A 20,467-nucleotide genomic window follows, 5' to 3' on the forward strand; every position below is an offset into this window, starting at 1 on the left:
GGCTTCAAGCCTCACTTTGGGCTCTGTGCTGAGAACTCAGAGCCTGAAGCCTGCTTCGGATTCTATGTCTCCCTTTCTCTCTGCACCTCCCCAGCTTGCATTCTCTCTCAAGAAATAAATATTTTAAAACTTTTAAATAAATACAGTGGTGCCTGGGTGGCTCAGCTGGTTAAGTGTCTCTTTTTTTTCTTTTTAAATATGTGGCTTAATTTTTTTTTATTAATGTTCTTGATTTATTTTTGAGAGACAGAGATAGCGCGAGCAGGGGAGGGTCAGAGAGAGAGAGGGAGATACAGAATCTGAAGAAGGCTCTAGGCTCTGAGCTAGCTGTCAGCACAGAGCCTGACGCGAGGCTCAAATCCACAAACTGTGAGATCATGACCTGAGCGGAGGCCAGACGCTTAACCGACTGAGGCACCCACGCACCCCAAGTGTCCAACTCCTGCACTGTCAGTGTGAAACCTGCTCGGGAGTCTCTCTCCCCGCCTCTCTCTGCTACTCTCTCACTTGCATGCTCTTTCTTGCAAAATAAATAAATAAACTTACAAAAAATTAAATACATAGATACATAAAGTAATTATCTAAGTGGACTCCTCATTCTCTATTTATGGTTGTTGCAGTGGTGTGTGTATGTACGTGCATTAGGCTATGGGGCTCAAAAGTAGATACTACTACTTGTTTCTAGTTTCATTGTCTCCTTCTTCCTGCCTAAAAGCCACCTGAGGGGCGCCTGGGTGGCTCAGTCGGTTAAGCTTCCGACTTCGGCTCAGGTCAGATCTCACGTTCGTGGGTTAAAGCCCCGCGTCAGGCTCTGTGCTGAGAACTAGCTCAGAGCCTGGAGCCTGCTTCCAGTTCTGTGTCTCCTTCTCTCTCTGACCCTCCCCCTCTCATGCTCTGTCTCGCTCTGTGTCAAAAATAAATAAAACATTTTTAAAAAATAAATAAAAATAAATTAAAAAAAGTTTAAAAGCCACCTGATTTTTTTCAGGTTAACACTGTGCCAGGTTAACAATATTCCCCTTTCCAGATACCCCTGCAGATAAGAAGCAGTCAAATGACAAGGTCTTGGCCAATCAGGTGTAACACAAAATTGCTGGGTAAGACTTTCCAGTTCTTTTTTATTTCTTTTAATGTTTATCCATTTATTTTGAGAGACAGTGAGTGCACACAACAGGGGCAGAGAGAGAAGGAGAGAGAGAATCCCAAGAAGGCTCCACATTGTCAGCACAGAGTCTGACTCGGGGGCGTGATCTCAACCATGAACCTCGAGATTATGACCTCAGCCAAAATCAAGAATACTTAAAACGACTGAACCATCCAGGCATCCCAGGGAAGCTCTTTAAATGGGAGGAACTAAGCTTGTTTCCTCCTTTATCAAGCTTTACTTTTTCCTCCTTTATCCTGTCTATAAAGAGGTCACAATGCCTTGCGAGCACGGCAACCATCTCACAGTAAGGCAAAAGTAAACATGGCCAGGATTCCTACTGTCACCTGGAGATGCCGCAGGAACTTTGGACTCACTACCTTCAGACTTCATGTTACATAAAAACAATAAGCCCCTACCTAGGTAAGTCGCTGTAGTAAGTTTCCTGGTATATACAACTAAATATACATTCCTCAACTATTAAAAAAAAAAAGCAACAAAGAATAAAAGAAATTAAATATACACATAATATATATATTAACACATACACACATTTTTAAAGTAAGTCATGACTCTGCTGGGCCTATCAATTTTTTCTACTGTAGGATCTACACCTCAGTATGTCCTACCAGTATTTTCTGTCACTATTTTTTGTGTGTCAAACTGATAAGAGCCTTTAATTTCTTTTTGTCCAGCTCCCAGAACTATACATGGGTACACATCTAATGAAAAATTCTAATAATTTTATATTAAATCAGACCACACAAGAATAGAGAACAGACACCAGAAACTTATTTCCTCCTGAGTCAGAACATAAGCCCTTGCTAATTCATTAGTAACTTCTGCTCATTACAAATCTATATACCTTGCTTCTAAACTCATTTTTTCCATGGGGGACCTGGGTGGCTTAGTGAGTTAAGCATCCAACTCTTGATTTTGGCTCAGATCATGATCCAAGGATCATGGGATCAAGCCCCACATTGGGCTCTGCGCTGAGCATGGAGCTTGCTTGGGATTCTCTCATTCTCTCCCCCACCCCTCTCCCCAGCTCACACTCTCTCTCTCAAAAAAGGAAGGAAAAAAAAAGTTTGAAACTCATTTCTTCCACATTAAATCTTTCCTGATTACAGAATTACTACAGCATAGTGTGTATACACACACACACACACACACACACACACACACACACACACACATATACTAACAATTTACAGACTTTACTATATATAAATTTCCTTTAGGGCTTATCCCTATAGTGCCCTATGCCATGTGGACTCCCTAAGAGTAGGCTATAAAATGTTTATCAATTATTTACTGTCTATTATCCCAAGTACTATACTAAGCTCTGAGGATTCAAACAAATAGTTCTCGCTGTGAAGAGCTTGTATGTAGTTCTCTAGAGAAGAAACTGATAATTTTATAATAACAACATAAATGTTATAGTAAAAGCCATTCCAAGGATGTTCTTGTATTGAAAAGGGTAATTTCCCCAGTCTGGAACTTCCCAGAGGAGCTGATATCTGGGCCAAACCCTAAAGAATGCATAGGAATTAGCCAGGTGAAAAATGTTGGCAAGGGAGGGGTGCTCCAAGTAGAGAAACACTACAAGCAGAATGAAGGAATGAAGAGGAGTAGAATATGGTGTAGAATGATGGTAGAGTAAAGGGAAAAGATGGATATAGAGAGATGAACTTCAAAACAGATGACATTATCAGATCCAAGATATTCAAATGATTGATTTTTTTGAAAAGTGATAGGAGAGGGGCACCTGGTGGCTCAGTTGGTTAAGCAACTGACTTCAGCTCAGGTTATGATCTCATGGTTTGTGGGTCCGAGCCCCGCATCAGGCTCTGTGCTGACAGCTAGCTCAGAGCCTGGAGCCTGTCCTCAGATTCTGTGTCTCCCTCTCTCTCTGACCCTCCCCTGCTCACACTGTTTCTCTCTCAAAAATAAACAAAAAACATTTAAAAAGATTTTTTAAAAAAGTGATGGTAGAGAGAGAGCATGGAGAGATTAACGCATCCATACAACTCCCAGTAGCATGAGTGCACAAAAGCATACAACAGGGAATCAGCATGGTGGGTGTATAGGGCATTGTGGCACAATGTAGACCAAGTTTTTAAAATCTGAATTACCTTTTTCTTTTTAAGGTTTATTTATTTGTGAGAGAGAGAGAGAGAAAGACAGAGTGGGAGTGGGGAAGGGAGAGACAGGGGTGGGGGGGGAGAGAGAGAGAGAGGGAAGAGACACAGAATCTGAAGCAGGCTCCAAGCTCTGAGCTGTCAGTACAGAGCTGAATGCAGGGCTCAAACCCATGAGTCGTGAGCTCATGACCTGAGCCAAAGTCAGACACTTAACCAACTGAACTATCCAGGCACCCCATTATCTTTTTAAAATATTTATTTATCTTTGAGAGAGAGCGAGAGAGCGCGCGTGAGCATGAACAGGGGAGGGGTAGAGAGGTAGACACAGAATCCAAAGCAGGTTCCAGGTTCTGAGCTAGGCATAGAGTCCGACACAGGGTTCAAATTCATGAGTCATGAGATCATGACCTAAGCCAAAGTCAGATGCTTGACTGAGCCACCCAGGTGCCCCTGACTTATTTTTTAACACAGTAAGTTTAAGTTTAGGAATAAGGACATGTGCTAGATACTGTATTAAGCTCGGGGGATGGTCAGAGATCATCCTGGCCATTACAGAGCTTCTGTCTTACTGGGAAGATATAAAATAAAATAAACTATAATATCTGCCCTATAATTTATAAAATAAAGTGCTAATAAAATGCTCTAATAAAAGGATCATAAGAGTTGAGAGGAGGAATATCAGAAGAAAGAAAAGTAGAATATTATGGGCTATGTCATTAGATAATGGCGGAAGATAATAAACATCTAAAGTAGGGCTGAGGATCCAATGAAGAGAAAGGCATGGATAAGAAATATTTAAAATTAAAAACAGTCAGGATTTAATGGGTGAATACAGGGAACTTCAAAGTTTCTGGGACATAAATGAAACAGCAAGACTGCTAGGGATATGAACAAAAGAGAGGCAATAAATACAGTAGTGTCCCCTTATCTGCAGATTCTCTTTCTGCAGTTTCAGTTACCCACTGTCAATTACATGCAGATTACATTATCTGTAATTTACATTATCATGTAATTTACATACATCTGACATTATTGTGAGAAGGTCAACTACAGCCTGTGTCACAATGCCTACCTACATCATTCACTTTACTTCATTTTATCACATAGACATTTTGTCATCTTAGATCAATCATCACAAAAAGGGTGAGTAAAGTACAGTAATACATATATTTTACAAGAAGATATTTTGAGAGATAGACATTCACATTAACTTTCATTATGATATGTTGTGTAACTGCTCTATTTTATTACTAGTTATTGTTAACCTCTTATAGTGTCTAGTTTATAAATTAAACTTTATCATATATTTGCATATATAGGAAAAAGCAGAATATATCAGGTTCAGTACTAACCACAGTTTCAGACATCAACTGGAGGATGATGGTATTCCCAGCAGATAAGGTGAGGCTGTTGTATTTCTAAGAACTTTCAAAGATACAAAGTGACTCATTAAAATTAGGGTGCCTGAGTGGTTGTCAGGCGTCCAACTTCAAATCAGGTCATGATCTCACAGTTCACGAGTTTGAGCTCTGCATTGGGCTCTCTGCTACCAATGCAGAGCCTGCTTCAGATCTTCTGTTCACTGCCCCGCCCCTCCCCCTGGCTCAGGCTCTGTCCCTCTCAAAAATAAACGAACATTTAAAAAAAAATACATTAAAATTTTTCTGAGGGGCATCTGGGTGGCTCAGTCAATTAAGCATCTGACTTCAGCTCAGGTCATGATCTCAGTTTCCTGAGTTCAAGCCCCACTGACAGCAGAGTGCCCACTTCAGCTCCTCTGTCTCCCTCTCTCTCTGCCCCTCCCCTACTCGCATGCCTGTGCACAAGCACGCACTCTCTCTCTCTCTCTCTCTCTCTCAAAAATGATAAACACTAAAAAAATTTTGAATCTAATCCAGTAGGTTCACTCGTAAGAATGTAACAAAAAGAAATCAAAACGTATGTCCATATAAAAACTTGTACACAAATGTTCATAACAGCATTATTCATAATGTCAAAAAGTAAAAACAACTCAACTGTGTGTCAATTTGATGAATGGATAAACAAAATGTGGTATATCCACATAATAAAATACTACTTGACAATAAAAAAGAATGAAGTACTGATACATACTACAACATAGGTGAACCTTGCAAACATTACGCTAACCAGAAAACCAAAAAAAGCCATTCCAAAAGACTACATATTACATACTATATGATTCCATTTATGTGAAATGTCTAGAATTGGCAAATCCATATAGACTGTAAGCAGTCGTTGCCTTGGACTGGGAATGACAAGTGAGAACAAAGAAAGACAGTTAATGGACCACATTTCTTTTTGGGGTGTTATTTCTTTTTGGGGTGATGAAAATGTTCTCAAATTGGATTCTGGTGGTAGTTGCACAACCGGGTAAACATAAATATACTAAAATCTACTGAAATGTACATTTAAGTTTTTTTTAATTAAAAAAAATTTTAATGTTTGTTTATTTTTGAGAGAGACAGAAAGTGGGAGAGGGACAGAGAGGGAGAAGTAGGCTCCAGGCTCTGTGCTGTCACCACAGAGCCTGACAAAGGGCTCGAGTTCAGGACCCTGAGATCGTGACCTGAACTAAAGTTGGACGCTCAAACGACTGAGCCAATCAGGCGCCCCCAAAATTTTTTAAATTTCTTAACAATGTTTATTTGAGAGAGAGAGAGAGCGAGCGAGGGAGAGAGCGCACGCGAGGTGGGAGAGGGGCAGAGAGAGAGAGGGAGACAGAATCTGAGGTAGGCTCCAGGCTCCAAGCTGTCAACACAGAGCCCAAGGTAGGGCTAGAACTCACAAACCTGAGCCAAAGTTGAACGCGTAACCAACTGAGCCACCCAGATGCCCCTGAACTATACATTTTAAGTGGGTGAATTATATGGTATAGCAGTTACAGCTCAATTAAGAAGCTTTAAAAAACAGGCACTTCGGGTGGTTCAATTGGTTAAGTGTCCGACTATGGATTTCAGCTCAGGTCATGATCTCTTGGTTTGTAAGTTCAAGTGCCCAGGTCGGACTCTGCTGGCTTAAAAAATACATTAAAATTTAAATGAAGTAGAAGAAAACACACCAAAATTGATGACTGTAATGGGGAATAATATTAATTTTGTTTTTCTCCTTTCTGTTTCTCTTATTTTCTATAATGTAATTACATAACTTTTATCATTAAAAACACACAGCAAAAAAAATAAATTAAAAAAAAATCAGCCTGTGCATCTCACCCTTTTATTATTAACAGTGTTTTATAGATTTAACAACTGATTCTTCAAGTCTCAGTAAATAGGTAGTTTTCTTGAAGTATGGAGTAATCTGCCCCATGAAGTCAAAGGTTCTTACCAGTAGGTGTCACTGTAACTAAGTGATAGAGCGGTTTTTAAAATATACAGATACTCATATATGCATTTGTGTCCTCCTTTTCCTATCCTGGTTTCCTTCAACTTTTACTTGATATGGTAATGGATATTTCAGACATATTTTATTTAATATATTTTAGGTTTTATGTTTTCTGTTCTTTTAATTTTATGTAATAAATGAATCACCAACCAACTCCTAAGGACTTATTCTAAATACATTATGATTCAAAATGAGAAAGTTGTATGCTCTATTATATTCTATATTTAAAACACAGGGAAATTTGAAACTACCTTAATATTTGACAAAAGAGAGATAAGAAATTGTGGCAAATGACTTGATAATTACACAGTAATTCAAAACCACCCCTTTAAAAAGTGAGATATCAAACAAGGATCCCTACTATTACTATTATTACTTAACAAGACAAAAATGAAGTATAATAAATATTAGAAAGGAGTAGGTAAAATTATTTGTAGGTCATAGAGGTATACCTAGAAATGCAAAGAAAATCAATAAAAACTATTGAAAGCCATTATGAAATCCCATAAGTCAACAGCTTTCCTATATACAAATTAAGAATCCATAAGAAATAAAATGGAAGAGGGATGCCTGGATGGCTCAGTCAGCAGAGCATGCAACTCTTGATCTCGTGGTTGTGGGTTCGAGCCTCATGTTGGGTGTAGAGATTACTTAAAAATAAAATCTTAAAGCTCTTCCTGTAAGCAGCCTGAGCGGATCTCTGAAAATGGTTTCCTATTCACTTGACCAGGAGCACCCAACAAAATCATGCAAATCAAGAGGTTCAAATCTTGTGCTCAATTAAAGAATACCATGCGAAACTGCTGAGGCCATCAAGGATATGCGTATCTAAAAAGCTACCAAGTATCTGAAAGATGTCCCTCTGCAGAAGCAATGTGTGCCATTATGTCGCTACAATGGTGTAGTTGGTAGGTGTGCCCAAGGCCAAATAGTGGGGCTGGACACAAAATTGGTGGCCCAGAAAGGGGACAAAATTTTTACTGCACATGCTTAAAAATGCAGAGAGTAATGCTGCCCATAAGGATTTAGGTGTACCCTGGTCATTGAGCACATCCAGGTGAACAAAGCCCCCAAGATAAGGCACCGAACTTAAGGGCTCATGGTCAGATTAATCCATACATGAGCTCTCCCTGCCACATGGAGATGATCCTTACTAAAAAAGAGCAGATGGTTCCTAAACCAGATGAGAAGAAAAAAATATCCCAGAAGAAGCTGGAAAAAAAAAAACCAAAAACCCCACAAAATTTATGGCCTGGAAGTAAATTCTACATAAAATAAATGCAAATAAACGTAAAAACCAGAAGGGGCACCTGGGTGGGTTAGCTGGTTAAGCATCCAACTCTTGATTCCAGCTCAGATCACCATCTCACGGTTCATGAGTTCAAGCCCCAAGTAGGGTTCTGTGCGCACAGAGCCTGCTTGGGAATCTCTCTCCTCTCTCTTTGACCCTCCTCCCACAAATAAATAAACATTTTTTAAAAGTAAAAATGGGAAAAAAATAATACAATGTGATGACATGTTAAAGCTTTATTAAGACAGTTCTCACCAGGCATTTGACTATAAGGTTAATTACCACTACACCACGATGCCTGGCCAGGACACAGTTTCCTAAGTAAGTATATAAGCTAGAGATGAGACTATCCAATTGTATGGGACAACTATTTTCTAGGGCTGGGGGCCCTAGATCACTGAATTAATTCCATAAAGGGAAATGCTTGCCAGCAACAAACCATCTTTACTTTTTGTGACCTTTTATGCCTAAGTAATTAAAACAAAGAGGTAAGCAACAACTGGTTACCTAAGAAGGATTTATCTTTAAAAGCATGCTCACATTGTATATCATGACAATTTTTCTTGTACAATCCTAACCAGCAATAATTCCTGTCTTAAGTCCCAACCCTTGAGTTCCATTTTAAGCATCTTACTTTACAAACATCCAAGATTTAAATAACCTAAAAGCAACTGGACATCAACTATTATGTATATGTTAATGAATGATCTTGCTTCATTAGGTTAGGAAATTTAGAAATAATTGTATGAGAAAAGTACTCAGGCAGAAAAGTTTAAAATGTAGTTCAGACTATAAACATATCAAAAAAACTATGAGCTGTTTTTTTTTTTTAAGTTTCTTTATAGAAGGGCACCTGGGTGGCTCAGTCAGTTGGGCATCCGACTTCAGCTCAGGTCATGATCTCATAGCTCATGAGTGCTGACAGCTCAGAGGCTGGAGCCTGCTTCGGATTCTGTATCTCCCTATCTCTCTGTCCCTCCTATGCTCATGCTCTGTCTCTCTCAAAAATAAACACTGAAACAAATTGTTTTAAATAAATAAAGTTTCTTTATAGAAGCTAAAAGCAAAATTACCCAAGTAAGCATTTTTCCCCCAAAGAATTAAAAACAGAATTACCATATGATCCATCAATCCTACATCTGGGTATATATTCAAAAGAATTGAAAGCAGGACCTCAAAGAGATACTTGTACACCCAAGTTCACAGCAGTACTATTCCTATTTGCCAAGAGGTAGAAGCAACCCAAATGTCCATGATAGATGAACAGATAGACAATGTGGTATATACATACAATGGAATATTATTCAGCCATACAAAGGAAATCTTGTCATATGCTACAATATCGATGAACTTTGAGGATATTATGCTAAGTGAGATAAGCCAGCCACAAAAAGACAAGTACTCTATGATTCCACTTATATGACAAAGTAGTAGTCTTAAGTAGTCAAGTTTACAGACATAGAAAAGTAGAATAATGGTTGCAAGGGAATGGGGGAGGGGAAACGAGTTTAATGGGTACAGTTTCAGTTTTATATGATGAAAAATATCTAGAAATCTGCTGCATAACAATGTGAATATACTTAACTAACACTACTGAACTGTTTATTTAAAAATGGTTAGGGAGGTAAGTTTTAGGGGCACCTCTGTGGCTCAGTTGGTTAAGTGTCCAACTTTGGCTCAGGTCATGATCTTGCAGTTTGTGAATTCGAGCCCTGCATTGGGCTCTGCAATGACATCGTTAAACCTGGAGAGTGCTTCAGATTCTATCTCCCTCTCTCTCTGCCCTCTCCCCTAGCACTCTGTCTCTCAAAAATAAACAAACATAAAATAAATTTTTTTAGGGGCGCCTGGGTGTCTCAGTCAGCTGAGTGTCTGACTTCGGCTTAGGTCATGTGGGTTTGACCACCACACATCAGGCTCTATGCTGACAGGCTGGAGCCTGGAGCCTGCTTCAGATTCTGTGTCACCCTCTCTCTCTCTGCCCCTCTGCTGCACGTGTTTTGTCTCTCAAAAATAAACATTAAAAATTAAAAAAATTTTTTTAAGATGGTAAATTTTGTTACATATTTTAATTCTATTTAAAAATAAGTATTCAGGGGCGCCTGGGTGGCTCAGTCGGTTAAGCCTCTGACTTTGGCTCAGGTCAGATCTCACGTTCGTGGGTTCGAGCCCCGCGTCAGGCTCTGTGCTGACAGCTAGCTCAAAGTCTGGAGCCTGCTTCCGGTTCTGTGTCTCCCTCTCTCTCTGTCCCTCCCCCTCTCATGCTCTGACTCTCTCTGTATCAAAAATAAATAAAACATTAAAAAAAAAAGAAAAAAATATTCAAAAAATAACTATACTGCTTTGTATTATCTTTCATTTTATTTTTTTATCTTTCATTTTAAGTAATTTTCCTTAAAAATATGTAAATACTAGGGATTCAATAATGAACAAAAATACCATTACCATTAAGTAAATCACAATATTTATGCAATTCTCTTCCCCCTTTTCCATATATCTGCTTTTACAAACTTGAGTCAAAATAAGTAAAACTATAAACAACTAATAAGATATTAAAGCCATGACAGTATTTTTAATTTAATTAAAAATAAACCTGACATTATATAACACAGTAAAAGAAAAGTATTAAATCCAACTCTGCATTTTCTGCAACTCTCAGTATTAGCTGTATGAAAATGTGGGCCCTCTGTCGTGCATTAAGAGTGGATAAAGATAGGACCAGAGCAACTGGAGCTCCATAAAGGCAAGAACCAATCTGTTTCAGTGGATTTGGAGAGCCTAGCACATGAGACATGCAATAAATGTTCAATAAATTTTACTACATTTGTCCATGAATAAAGCATGAATCCATTTTCACTGTCACACTTTCTGTATCTCAAAACTCTCAAGGGATGCCTAGGTGGCTCAATTGGTTGAGCCTCCGACTTCAGCTCAGGTCAGATCTCACCTTCGTGGGTTCGAGCCCCGCATCAGGCTCTGTGCTGACAGCTAGCTCAGAGCTTAGAGCCTGCTTCTGGTTCTGTGTCCCCTTCTCTCTCTGCCCCTCCCCCTCTCATGCTCTGTCTCTCTCTGTATCAAAAATAAATAAAAAACATTTAAAAAATTTTAAAAAAAACCTCTCAAGTCTGCTGGGGGCAATTATATTACTAAGTACACTGGTGTTCAGTGAATGCATATGTAAGTTAACTGAACCATGATATTACTGAAATTCTTAACAGTATTTAAGGTTAAACAAGGAAGTCATTCAAAACATGATGATGCCAACAAGATACTGTTAAGAAAATGCCAAACAAAACAAAGAAATTTCTTGATAATATGGGAAATTTCCAAATACTGTTTTCAGAGTTCAGAGCTTTTCACCTTCTTTAAAACAAACAGTCCGTATAAAACTAAAACACAATGTTCCATGAGTCCAAGAAATTACCGAAGAATTCTAAGCATTGTACTTCTGAAAAGTATCACCAGTGACCATAAGAGATAGTATGCATTGTCTATGTAAGGCCAGGACAAAATTGGGACCTAAATAGTCTCTCAACGGGTTGTTAAACTATATCCCCAAGACGTACGTCAGGATTTTTTTTAAACCAGAAATGTGGTGGGTAAAGAATGCAGGCACTGAAAGGGTATTTCCTGATAACATGGAAAACAATAGATGAGGAACAATAAGGAGATAAAGTTTGCTATGAAAATGTCTCAAGTATATCAGGAAAAAAAAAGGTACAGTCAGGGAAAACACATCACATCCTCTTAATTGTAAAGGGACACCTTGGTAGCTCAGTCAGTTGAGCGTCCAACTTCTGCTCAGGTCACGATCTCACAGTCTGTGAGTTTGAGCCCATCAGGCACTGGGCTGACAGCTTGGAGCCTGAAGCCTGCTTCAGATTCTGTATGTCCCGCTCTCTCTGCCCCTCTCCTGCTCATGCTCTGTCTCTCTCAAAAAAATTTTTTAAAAAACTGTACAAAGGAAAAAGGAGGATGGGTATGGTACAATTCTACACACTTATCTCAGTATGACAATAGCTGGCCTTCATGTTTTCAAAGTGTTGAGATGTCTTTGATTTTTCTTCTGCCATCTTGCTCCTCCCTTCTTAATGTTTTGATCACATCACTAATTATTTGTATTTCACTTAATTAGACTAAATTCAAATTAATTAATCTGATTACAACAACTTATGATTCATAACAAAAAGTTTATGAACAGGTTGTCATTGGGGTGCCTGGGTGGCTCAGTCCATTAAGCGACTCTTGGTTTTGGCTTAGCTCATGATCTCACCAGCTAGTGAGACTGAACCTCCCCGCCAACCCCCAGCCCCATCCAGCACTCTGCTGTGAGCACAGAGCCCACTTTGGATCCCCTGTCCCCTTTTTCTGCCTTTCTATCAAAAATAAACATTTAAAACATAAAATAAAAATTTTTTTTAAAAGGTACTAAGGGCACCTGGGTGGCTCTGTTGGTTAAGCATCTGACCTCGGCTCAGGTCCTGATCTCATGGTTCATGAGTTTGAGCCCCGCATCAGGCTCTGTGCTGACAGTTCAGAGCCTGCAGCCAGCTTCAGCTAGTGGTCTCTCTCTGTCTCAAATAAAAACATTAAAATTTTTTGAAAAAATAAAAATAAAAAAATAAAGAAAAGATACTAGGGGTGCCTGGGTGGCTCAGCTGGTTGAGCGTCCGACTTCAGCTTGGGTCGTGGGTTCAGGCCCCACATCAGGCTCTGTGCTGACAGCTTGCTCAGAGCCTGGACCCTGCTTCAGATTCTGTGTCTCTTTCTCTCTCTGCCCCTCCCCCATTCATGTTCTGTCTCTGTCTCTCAATAATAAATAAATGTAAAAAAACTATCTTTTTAAGGATTCTAGTATAGTATAGTGAAAAAAGATATTGATCTGAAGTCAGAAGATCTCTGTTACTCTTTAAATTTTGTCAGTGACCTCTGGCAAGTCATTGACTAGTCGTTCTGTCAAAATGGGGGTACTGGAAGGGTTGAGGGTTTCCAGCTCTAGCAATCCTCAGTTTAGTTGCTATTTCAATTGATAGTCTGGCTTAATTGTATTATGTTTGCAAAGAGCTGTAACTTTTAATCCATCAAAAAAGGTCAATTCAATGAAGAACATATTAAATAATTTGAAAAGCTCCAGGTTTAACCTCTTTTAGATTATTTGCAGAATACATTTGCTTTCCTATAAGAATAATTTTACGTATTCTAAAATGTATAGATTTTTAACTTAGTTCTCTCATCACTTAACAGTAAAGTCTCTGTCTTCACATAGGGATTTTATATTTTAACTCCTTCGTAACTGTTGAGTTATTATTTATTTTGTACATAGACACAGAGGTAGAAAGATTTACAGTAAATTACAAAGGCACATCCAAAGTTGTCAAGCAAGTAATACTGCCCAGTGTCCATAAGCCATTTAGAGTTTTAAAAACAAGCAAAAGTACAATTCAAGTTACAGTTTTGCAACCACCAAAAAAAAAAAAATCTTTCTACAGAAACTTCTTCAGGATCTTCTAAGGGAAACAATTCTTTAAACTTAGCATAGTTTTAACAATATAATCATAATGCAGGCATATACACCTTAAAATAATGCTTAGGCACACCAGGGCCTAAATAATGCTACATGTTAGAGAAAGGGATAACACTATTATGACACATCTTCTGTAAAGAATATGAAGAATAAACATCAAAGTAGAAAAGTTCAATAAATATTACCTATTAATGTTTAGACATCCAATAAGTAACTTACAAAGCATTATGTAATAGAGCTTTTCCACAGATGTTCATTTTACATCTTAAGACATTTTCAAGGAGAGAAAAACAAAACAATTAGAAGCAAGGAATGAGGAAAACTAAATTATTAGTGGCAACATTTACATGCTACATTACAAAGTGAAACAGTTAAAAGGAAAGGAAGATATGAGAACAGAATAGATACTAAACTTTTCTGAAAACACTAGGCACCCTTGTGCTCTTGTTATTTAATTAAGAACTAAAATGGCCACATTACACAATGCAACATGATTTAACAATGACGTCATTTACAGAAAGCCACTGGAATGAATAAATAGGAGCAACTGACAAGGTCTAAGGATTGTCTTCTCATTCTTTTCAAATCAATGAAGGCACCTAGATTTTAAAAGAGACTTTTTCTACTTAAATTGAAATCACTTAAAAGCACTAACATCACCTTCAGAAACAAATATAACATTAGATAAAAAAGGCAAATGATGCAGAAACATTTGATATATTTGATAAAGCATATTATTTTTAAAAAGAAAATTATCTCATTTATTATTTCCCCCTAGAATAATTCTGAACACATTCAAGTCAGCTAACCCCACTTCTCATATTGTTCAAATACCCTAGTCTAAAATGCAACTTTTTAACAAATTAGGTCTCAGCAATCTGACCGCAAGTTTAGCGACACTGCTGGCAGACTAACTCTGGTATCATATTTAACTTAACTTCTAAGAGAAGACATTTTCTTGACCCTGATAAAACCAAGCAGATGTGTAATTTTTATTTTTAGTGCCTGAAATTTGCCTGAGTGAATTATAGCCATCAAGGAAATATGTTCTATTCTCCTGCCAAAGACCAGCCCTGAACTCTTTATTAGGCAGAACTCCCACGAAGTCCTACAAACTGTTTTTCAAAGCTGCCCCCCTGCGGCCCTCCCCAACCTGGTAGAAGAGTTTTCGGGACATAGCAGGGTCTGAGAAAAAACCTGAAGCTTTAAACTGGAAACAACCACGATCTGTGAGAGTACAACGACAGTGAAAGGAAAGGGTGCTGATAAATGAAAAAGGGTGTTGATTTAAAAGACAACAAAACCAAACAAGCTGCAGATAACTTAAAACACACACACACACACACACAAACAACAACAACAACAAAACACCAAAACACCGCAAAGCCCCATAGATCATTTCACTGTCTAGAAACCAAACTTAGTTTACTGGGTGGTCCTTTACTCACTACCACCCACCAGAGGGCTGAGCCATAAAAAATACAGGACATTGAAATGGCTGGCTTACTTTGGTTCTAAGTTTGTGCCTTTGCCTGTGTATTCAGCAAACAGAAATAAACAGCGAAAGTCAAAAGGAGAGTTTAAATGATTTCTAAAAGATTACTTTTAAAAATAATAAAAGTAAACAAAGTGAACACCATGGAGGCTGCAGCCTTCTACAACCAGGTAATACTGTCTCACTTTGTAGAATGCTACGTATCTATCCACACCTATCTATACCTCACAACAGGACTTCATATTCAGTGCTCTTTCTACTACACTATACTCCCAAGAGATTGAGTTTTTCCAGTAAAATTACTATATACCAGTAAAGGGGTAAAACACACTTTTAGCAGCCAGGCAACAGCTGAACAGCATTAAAGCTTCTAGCAAATGATTTTATTACCTTTCATTAAGGATAAAGTTAGATCAACTGAAGGGGAAAAAATGTTGCAGAAGACGAACCAAAAAGGAGGAAACTTTTCAGAAACCACGATTAATGAAGCAACCAATCCCAAGGCTCACAAAATGGCCTTTCAGAGACTCATTCTCTCATTAGTGAATGTCAAGCTGCTGCTACTTTACAGAAAGGCATGCATTTTCTTGAGCTCAGAGACCATCAATAATAGCTAGGTTGCCCTATCCTATGACATATTAAATGGCAGACTTCCCCAGAGCATGATTTAGCAATGAGAGTACCTCATAACTGTTCTCTAGAGCCTAAGTTATAAACCTTTTAAAAATTGCAAGGATCCAAATTATGATGAACTGGAATAATCCCGCAGCTTTGCTTTCCTTTAAGGAAGGGCAAAACTGCTGGATACAACAACCTAAGAGCAAAGAGAAAACAAACATGCCAGTAAAGGTTATCCAGCAAGTATCTAATTTTCCAGGCTGCTGAATTTAGTTTTCGTTTTTTCCCATTTCTACTACCATAATTTTTAGCCTATGAAACACTTGGCCAACTCTAGAACATCACATTTCAAAGCAGCAAAGACATCTTTTCTGAAACATTTTTAACAATCAAAAGGATTTCTCAAGTCCTAAGTTAAAACAGGTAATGCCTGGGGGCACCTGAGTGGCTCAGTCAGTTAAGCATCTCTTCCGCTCAGGTCATGATCTCACCGTTCATAGGTTTGAGCCCTGCGTCAGGTTCTGTGCTGACAGCTCAGAGCCTGGAGCCTGTTTCAGATTCTGTGCCTCCCTCCCTCCCTCCCTCCCTCTGCCCCTCCCCCACTCGTGCTGTCTCTATCTCAAAAATAATAAACTTTAAAAAAAATTTTTAAACAGATAATGCCTTAGACTAGAACTAACCACAAGCCCTAGGTCCGGCTGTAGTCTCACCACTTAACTGCTTCTTCAGACCTCTCAATGTCCTCATCTAGAAAATACGGCAGTTGTACTAGATGATTTCTTAGGTCCCTTCCAGCTCTAACTTTCTATTCCAAGATCTCCAATTCATTAAGAAAACTGTTATCCTGTTAAGGCTCAAAATGTAGTCATCTTATACATGACTTCAAGAATGTAAAAAAGTAAGGGAACTTGAACAGATCTCCCCCCAACCACCATTACCACCACCTTCCAAAACTCCAGGAGACAGGAAATATGGTTGTCTGTTATCCTCTTTTATGTAAGAACCAATATAAATGAAATGAGAACTTGGGGCACCTGGCTGATCAGTCAGAAGAGCATTCCACTCTTGGTCTCAGGGTTGTGAGTTCAAGCCCCACATGGGGTAGAGATTACTTAAATAAAATGAAATGAGAACTCTAATAAAAGTAAACAATTCATAAACCCACATATATTCCAACAGAACTAGACGTCTGGTGATATTAAACTATTCTCCATCATAATTTTTACATATCATGCCAGAATATAAAAATCTATAGTATCTTCTTCTTGTACTTTATTAAATATTAGTTCCATCATCACAGAACTTAAAATGACAAAACTCTAAACAGACTTTCGCTTTTTTAAATGGACACGTTTCAAATTTCAAATTAACCAACAGTGAAACACGGTTCAAAATGAATAATTGAATTTTGTGGTCAACTGATTCAACATACATTCCAATACATACCCTTCAATGCTCTCCTTATTCCTAACTCCTCTCAACTCCACCTCCCCACTCCATTCCAGGCCATGCTCCCTTTCTCTCCCCTCCCTTCTCAACCACACATTACTTTCAAAGCAGTCCAGGAAGTGGTTCTCTCATTAGGAAGTACCAGAAACACCCAGAAAGCTTATTGAAAATATACACTAATGTAAGGGGAGGCAGACAGATTCCACTTTTAAGGTAACCAGAAGTTTAAAAATTAAATTTTAATTAACCAGCTTGCTCAGAAAATAGGATATTCTAGTAAACTAAAAATTAACCATGGAATTTATTTTGTTGAAAATCCTTCTGGAATCCACTACCATCCCTTTTCCCTCACTTAGGACTTACAGTTCACAAGAAATAACTGATTATTTAATATCTGTCATACAAAGAGGTCAAGTTTATAATCCTTATCTTACAAAGGAGTGGGCCCATAGGCCAAATAAAACCCTTGAGGTAAGAACGGTTTTATATTTTTGAAAAGCTGCAAGCCCTAAAATATTTACCATCTGGCCCTTTATAGAAGAAGTCTGCCGACCCTTGTTTTGTAGCTGGAAAGTACAGTGGCCCCAGGGACACTGCCCAGAAGTGCTCCTTTCTCATGAGATTAACTGAAAAAAAGTTTCTGTTAAATCTGTTCCAAATGACTTAAACAGAATCATTGCTATTTCTCTAATCAACTTGCCCTCAAGAAACTGTTACCCGCGAAAGTCTCTCTTTCCTTTCTTAGACCCAACAGTCGCAGCTAAGATGCTAGTCAGCTCTGGAAATTAATGTAGAAGACTGGAGGCCTTACCTGGGGCATTTGCTATAGCCAACGGCAGGCTTGGAAGCTGGTGCACCTGGATTCCTGAAGCACCCAATGCACTGAGGTTAATGGTCTGGAGGCCAGGCATGGAGGAGAGCTGAGCAGCATTCACAGTGACGGTGCCGGTAGGGATGGAGGCAGCTGAGGCAATGGGTGTAAGGGTGGTATTGCTGCTGCTGGTCTGCCCCAAGGAGACGCCCTGCATTGGGGCCAAGGTGATTGTCTGGGCCTGTGGGTTCTGAACTTGGAGATTCTGCAGCTGAAGAGTCTGCCAACTGACCTGTCCATTGGGCCCCACTGTTGGTGTCCGGATGATGATGGGGCCAGAGTTTGGAACAGCCTGAAGCTGAAGATTCTGGAGGGTTTCCTGGGAGATAGCTTGAGTTGTAAAGGTCTGCCCTGACAATGGTGCTGCTTGGAGGGCCTGGAGAGCCTGTCCCCCTTGAACAAGTTGAGGCTGGATAAGAATTTGTTGCTGTTGCTGTGTCTGCTGGTTCTGCTCTCCCTCTTTTTGCTGACTTGCCTGCAGAGAGCCTCCAGATGTCTGGTTCTGTTGGATGTTTAGAGCATCAGACCCCTGTAGCCCACTGACCCTCTGGGGTGTCTGCCCTTGAGAGTTGGTCCCTGCTGATCCGCTGGTGGTAAAGTTCATAATTCCCATGTTGCTGGTGGTAGTAGTTGTTGAGTAGCTATTGGCATTGGTGAAAAAGGAGCTGGAACTGGCTTGTGATGATACCAAACTGGCAGAACTGATGGCAGTCCCTGAGGTGGCGGGCTGTGAGCCACCCTCCTGGGACCCAGAGCTGCTGATAGTGACTGCCTGAGAGCTAGGAGTCAAGGTAGCTGCAGAAACGCTGTTAACAGGTAGCAAGGTGATATTCCCATTTAGGGCCACTGGTACGTTGGTCACATACTGAGTCTGTCCTGAGAGTACATTATTAGCCAGGCCTTGAAGGGGGACAGCCTGCTGGAGTAGATTTGGCATAGCAGCAATAATGTTGCCTCCACTTCCTCGATTTGTGATGATCTGTTGGTTTGCACCTGGTATGATCTGTATTTGACCAGAACCATCCTGCTGCACTTGGGCCCCAGTGGTAGCAAATTGCAGCTGCTGCCCATCAACGGTCTGGAACTGTGGGATTACTTGATATTGAATATTAGGCATCACTCCAGGTAATCCTGTCAGGACCTGCTGGTTCTGTAAGTTGGATGTGGCAGCCACAACATACTGCCCACCAGAGACCGTGCGATTCTTGGAAGACTCACTGCCATTGCTGCCATTGGTACTGTTGCCACTCTGTTCCTTTGAGGTAGGGGTAGCCCCAGAGGAGGAAGAGATGATCTGCCAGCCATTGGCACCCTGTGAGAGTTGTGTGGCTGTGAGGTCAAGCTCACCTGTGCCCCCTGACTGGCTTGGGCCCTGGGAGTTGTTGCTGTTTTCATTGGGTGACTCAATTCTGCTGCAAGTTGCTGCCAGCAGAGCCAAAGGGGATGGCTGGGATTCCTGGCCAGAAAGGAAAGGAAAGGAATTAGTTCAGTGACACCCAGCTGATGGCTCAGGGAGCAGTATAAAACAAACAAACAGCAAAACAGTGCAGACGAAAGAAGGGGTAGGGAGAAACAAAAAGTTGACCCATCTATATTGCTGAAATTCTCATCTTTGGGGATCTCCCAATCATCTATCTCACTACGATAACTTCCCTAGCTACAAAATGCTTTAGCTCCTTCCTAAAAATGTTTCTGCGAAAAGATAAGCATCTAAGAACACTTACTTCTCTTAACATTTCCCCTAGTCTGTCCTGATTATCACTTACCTGCCCTCCTCCTCCACTGCTGCTGCTGCCTGTGCTGCTGCTCCGAGGCTGAGAAAAGGCACCACCACCATTACCACTGCCCCCATTATTTCCACCAACTCCTTTTTCAATCTTCACCACAGCTGTCATTTCATCCATGGAGTGATCTTGGTCTAAAAAGAATTAAGAGATAAACAACTTAAAGTTGAAGGAAAGAAAAAGGTAAAAGAAAGAATAAAGAACACCATGATAAAACAGAAACAATAAGGTGAAAAGCACTAATGTAAAAGAAAAAAAATGGATTGGAGAAGGGACAATTGTAGGACATACAGAACATAAACTAGGCTGGGTAATGCTAAAACTGGGCCTCAATTCCCCTTTGCACAAAATTAAACTCTGAAAACACTAAAAATGTGCTTTTGGCATAGGAAATATGAGCAGCGGTGGGCATGTTCAAAGAGTTTCAAAACACAAAAAAGTATCCTGGGGGAAAAAAAGGATAGGTAAGGCAAAAAACATGTGGATGGATGGAAATCTTGCTAAAATTAGGGTCAAAAGATATGGAGAAAGAAAATTCAAGTGTAGAAAGCAACAATAGAAGAGGAGCAAGGAAAAAAACCTAAAAAGTGCGAGTGGGGAAACATTTGTGAGTATTGCTAAGGGGGCTAAAGGGGTCGAGGGGTTAAGAATCTGGAGGTTTCGGGGCAGACAGAGGGCGGGGCCCTAGAAGGAAAGGGCGGTTTCGGGGTGAGGGGCGTGGAAAGGGCGGGACGGTGGGGGGGGA

The 20,467-nt window shown here is 39.7% G+C and overlaps 1 protein-coding gene and 1 long non-coding RNA gene across 3 annotated transcripts in view; one reads left to right on the plus strand and one right to left on the minus strand.

The window, feature by feature from the left end:
• The window catches only part of SP1 (Sp1 transcription factor), a 33,455-nt gene that overhangs the window by 12,724 nt on the left and 264 nt on the right, over positions 1–20,467 (minus strand). The window contains exons 2-3 of the mRNA XM_029953862.1: positions 19,705–19,856; positions 17,879–19,394 (exon numbers count right to left, since the gene is read on the minus strand). Coding sequence (XP_029809722.1) covers positions 17,879–19,394; positions 19,705–19,856 — 1,668 coding nt within the window. The remainder of the gene's footprint in view (positions 1–17,878; positions 19,395–19,704; positions 19,857–20,467) is intronic.
• Positions 1,407–20,467, plus strand: part of LOC115303889 — a 24,904-nt gene continuing 5,843 nt past the window's right edge. Inside the window, exons 1-2 of one of the 2 annotated variants that reach the window (XR_003914281.1) lie at positions 1,407–1,567; positions 4,608–4,689. This is a non-coding gene — a long non-coding RNA (uncharacterized LOC115303889). The remainder of the gene's footprint in view (positions 1,568–4,607; positions 4,690–20,467) is intronic. The other variant, XR_003914282.1, reaches the window with a different exon arrangement.

Source organism: Suricata suricatta, chromosome 10 (assembly GCF_006229205.1).
Source record: "Suricata suricatta isolate VVHF042 chromosome 10, meerkat_22Aug2017_6uvM2_HiC, whole genome shotgun sequence".
In the NCBI taxonomy this organism is placed as follows: Eukaryota; Metazoa; Chordata; class Mammalia; order Carnivora; family Herpestidae; genus Suricata; species Suricata suricatta.